Raw genomic sequence first — 3,328 nt, forward strand, 5'->3', positions numbered from 1 at the left:
GAGGAGTCATGCAATGCAGTACAGAGCTCCATTTGGCCTCTGCAGCAGGCAACTCTGTTCCTTGAGTGCTGCAGGTACTGCAGGATTAGTCTTCCAACTAGACACCACACATGACTGAGGTAATTAAGCAGTTCAGTGATTGGACAAAGTCAACACACCTGGTCTCCCAGGTTGGTTAAATCAAAAGACATGAAGTGCCTGCAGCACTCCAGGACCAGGGTTGCTTACCCCTGCTCTGGAGACTCCGCATCACACCCTCTGCACAGAGCCTCCAAATCAAGCAGATGGCTAGATAGCTACCAACAATGACATGAAGCTACCATTTGGGGAATGGTAAATGCTTAATTTCAGCTGGTTTCATGTCAATGCTAACAAGCAACAATCAAAGCAAACCCCATCCGTTTTGTCCCATAGTTGTGCACATGTAGATTGCGTTGCTAAACAACCAACCCATCTATTGTAGATTTGTTTGTTTTTTACTATTCATCTTTACGGATGCAAAACCATTTTTAGATGTATTATTAATATTTATCAGCCAACTGAGATGATAGTAGATAAACAAGTGGTGTCATGTGCCAAAAGTTATTTGATGCATTTTTATTTTCAGAACAAATCCAAAAGTACATTTAGTGATAAATTCATACACGTCTGAAACATTAGCACACCCCCAAAATCCATAGCATAGCCAAAAAATATACAGTCTAAGGAAAGCATAATTGAAGTGCTGCTGTTCACTTATCCATTATCGATGCCCCTTGCATCACAGCCATTGTCCCAAGGTCCCACCTCAGTTTGGGGTAACCTCTAAGGCACAGATCATAGCGCAAACAAAGTCTGAATCATATCTGTCAAATAAGAAGAAAAAAACATTTATGTACAGGTTGCCACACCAATGTAACTGACAGTATTTCCAGCTCAGTATGAAAACCCTCCTGTTGTCCAACCACTTCCTTAGCCTCATTTGAAAGCCTGGCCCATACATTAGTATATAAAAAAATACTGGTATGCACAATGGCGGACATCATTGGGTCATCGACATCCAATATTAATCAAACACAGCCCTACGTATGTAAATAGCAAGAAAACAATGTCCTCGGTCACCCCCTAATAAGACAGCTCTGCACATGGAGGATCTATAATTTAATTCAATTCTGTGTGTAATTCTATGACTATGCCCCCCTGAAACTCACCAGGATTATTCATGCTTCTCTTCAACACTTTGTACGAGTCCCCGGTAAGAGTGTGGATTTCATCCCTCAGCCTCCTGCGTCCTTCTAGAGTCAGGTGCCACAGACAGGACTTCCTCTTCCCCTCGCTGCACACCTGCTGGGGGGTCTTACGAAAGCTGTTGCTGAAACACAGGTTGTGGCGGATAGTGTTCTTCCAGCCGTCAGGGGCTGTCTGGAAGAATGGGAAGTGCTCTCTGGGAGAGGGAGCCGTGAGAATCACACACAATCATCCTCCATTACACTTTCAAGGACTGAGATCTCAAGGTGTCACAACAATGACAGATGGAAACAATAACAAATAAATCCCTAAACTCTTCTGTATGCACTTGAAGCACTGAGAGGTTCTTGATATAAGCAACATGGTGAAACTTCCACCCTTAGGCTATCAGATGACAAGGTGGCTCCATTACATTCTTACTGTACATCTGTCAAATCCTCTCAGCTCTCCACAAGTACTTAAGGGTCGATTTGGGATTCAGTATAGTTTCTCCAGCTTCAACAAAATAGTAACTGCATTGTGTTACTGGTCTGGTAATCTCCACCTATCAGTTCAAAAACACGTGATGCTTCTGTGGTCAGTAGTTCTTACCTTGTGAAGTTATAGATCTGCTGGACATTGAGGCTGCCAGTGCGGCTGCTGCCAATAGCCATGGCAATTAAGATGCAGTAGTTGACAGGGGGACGCAGCCAGGCTCCGCTCTTCAGGTTGTTGCTGTCTTGAAGGACCCGCTGGAGGCGCTTGCTTTGGGCCAGACTAAGCTTTCGTGGTCCACCCTTAGGGGCCTTTGCCTTGCGGGCAGTTTTGACTTTCCGACAAACGGGGACATCCACCGAAGAGGCGTCATCCTCATCTGTAAGCTGTGAAAAATATGTCACAAGATGTAGTTATTGAAGCAAGAGATCAGTTGAGTGCAATATGTCCAATGTGCTCCTAAATTCTTATACATATTGCACTGATTTAATCTCGTTTGAAAACCATGAACTAAATACATGTCTTTTTTCACTATAAGTTCGCTCTCCTGATCAGAGTTTACCTACCATGTACTCACTGGAGGACGCGTCATGTGGAGAGTCGGCCAAGCAGGTGTCATCAGTAGGTGAAACTGGAAGCACATTTGGGATAGACTTGGGTTTGACATGGGTGACTGTGGGCTTGGGTACTGGTGCCAGGTGTTTCAGTGGCACCTTGGGACTCAATGGCTTTGTTACTTTTTTGGGATACTTAATTGGGCAGGCTAGGTTGGGGTTGACCATCAACCACAGATTTGGCTGTATTGGAGAGTCTGAAATGCAAGTACATTTTAAGTTAACATTGAAGCACCAAACACATACATGAAACATTTAAAATGGGGCTAAGACTAAAGTTAAGTAACGTCTCCGTTAGGCATGTTACCCTCAACTGATTTCGGATAGTTTTGAAAAGGGAGGTCGTCCTTTCTTCTCGATATTCTTGCATACTGCCACTGAACCAGATACTGATCATTCCGTTTGTCTCCTGCTAATGAGTAATAGACAGACAAAAAAATAAAGTGTTGTACCACAACTTTTCAGGGCAGCATGTCGTCATTAATCCCCTTCGGAGGGTAAATTGCACACAGGTGTTTTTCTTACCTTGGTAAAATTGGTCAGTTGTTGTGGTCAGCTTGATCTCTTCATCCATATCCCAGTCGTTAAGGCTGTTTGAAAGATGGAGCTCAAGAAACCTGCTTCGAGTTTGGAATTGTAGAGACATTCTTGTTCTGTTGATATGAGTAACGTAAAAAACACTTCTGAATATATCACACACGCCAAAATACCCCTCTCTTGAAACTCATCATAAGTTCTGACTGAATTCACTCAAATCTCCAATTATAGGTAAGGCCCTTGCCACAGCATTTATGCCAGGTGTGAAGAATTAGCCATTAGTGCCTTGATCAGTTCTGTCTTTCTCTCCTATAAAATGTTGAAATTACATTTGGTTAGGCCTCATAAAAAAGATTGCATTTATTTAGGAAATATGATATGCGTCCTAATTGTCATCAAGAAAAACTTTAAATGTTTTATAAAATGTATTACCACAGTTGTGTTTTCTAATAGCTGTCATCCACAGGCGGCTTGTG

General features: G+C 42.7%; 1 protein-coding gene across 2 annotated transcripts; it reads right to left on the reverse strand.

Annotated features, from left to right (window-relative positions):
• Positions 1-568: 568 nt before the first annotated feature.
• Positions 569-3,066, reverse strand: foxr1 (forkhead box R1). 2 transcript variants are annotated; one of them, XM_024434079.2, is made up of 6 exons: positions 2,841-3,066; positions 2,623-2,724; positions 2,268-2,512; positions 1,819-2,087; positions 1,191-1,423; positions 569-845 (listed from the first exon to the last, which is right to left on the reverse strand). In XM_024434079.2, exons 1-6 carry the CDS (start codon positions 2,959-2,961, stop codon positions 817-819), a joined length of 999 nt encoding a protein of 332 aa, XP_024289847.1. In that variant the 5' UTR covers positions 2,962-3,066; the 3' UTR covers positions 569-816. The 2 variants fall into 2 exon arrangements, with proteins under 2 accessions (XP_024289847.1, XP_024289846.1); XM_024434078.2 differs by having other exon boundaries at positions 2,623-2,727.
• Between the last annotated feature and the right edge of the window lie 262 nt (positions 3,067-3,328).

The sequence above is a fragment of the Oncorhynchus tshawytscha genome, linkage group LG09, assembly GCF_018296145.1.
Source record: "Oncorhynchus tshawytscha isolate Ot180627B linkage group LG09, Otsh_v2.0, whole genome shotgun sequence".
NCBI classification, from domain to species: Eukaryota; Metazoa; Chordata; class Actinopteri; order Salmoniformes; family Salmonidae; genus Oncorhynchus; species Oncorhynchus tshawytscha.

Excerpts from the sequence above, each read along its gene's own strand:
- foxr1 (XM_024434078.2), bottom strand. The coding sequence starts at position 2,961 with ATGTCTCTACAATTCCAAACTCGAAGCAGGTTTCTTGAGCTCCATCTT. Across the intron at positions 2,513-2,622 it reads CTATCCGAAATCAGTTGAGG|ACTCTCCAATACAGCCAAAT; the intron begins GTAACATGCCTA and ends CTTGCATTTCAG. Across the intron at positions 2,088-2,267 it reads CGTCCTCCAGTGAGTACATG|CTTACAGATGAGGATGACGC; the intron begins GTAGGTAAACTC and ends TATTTTTCACAG.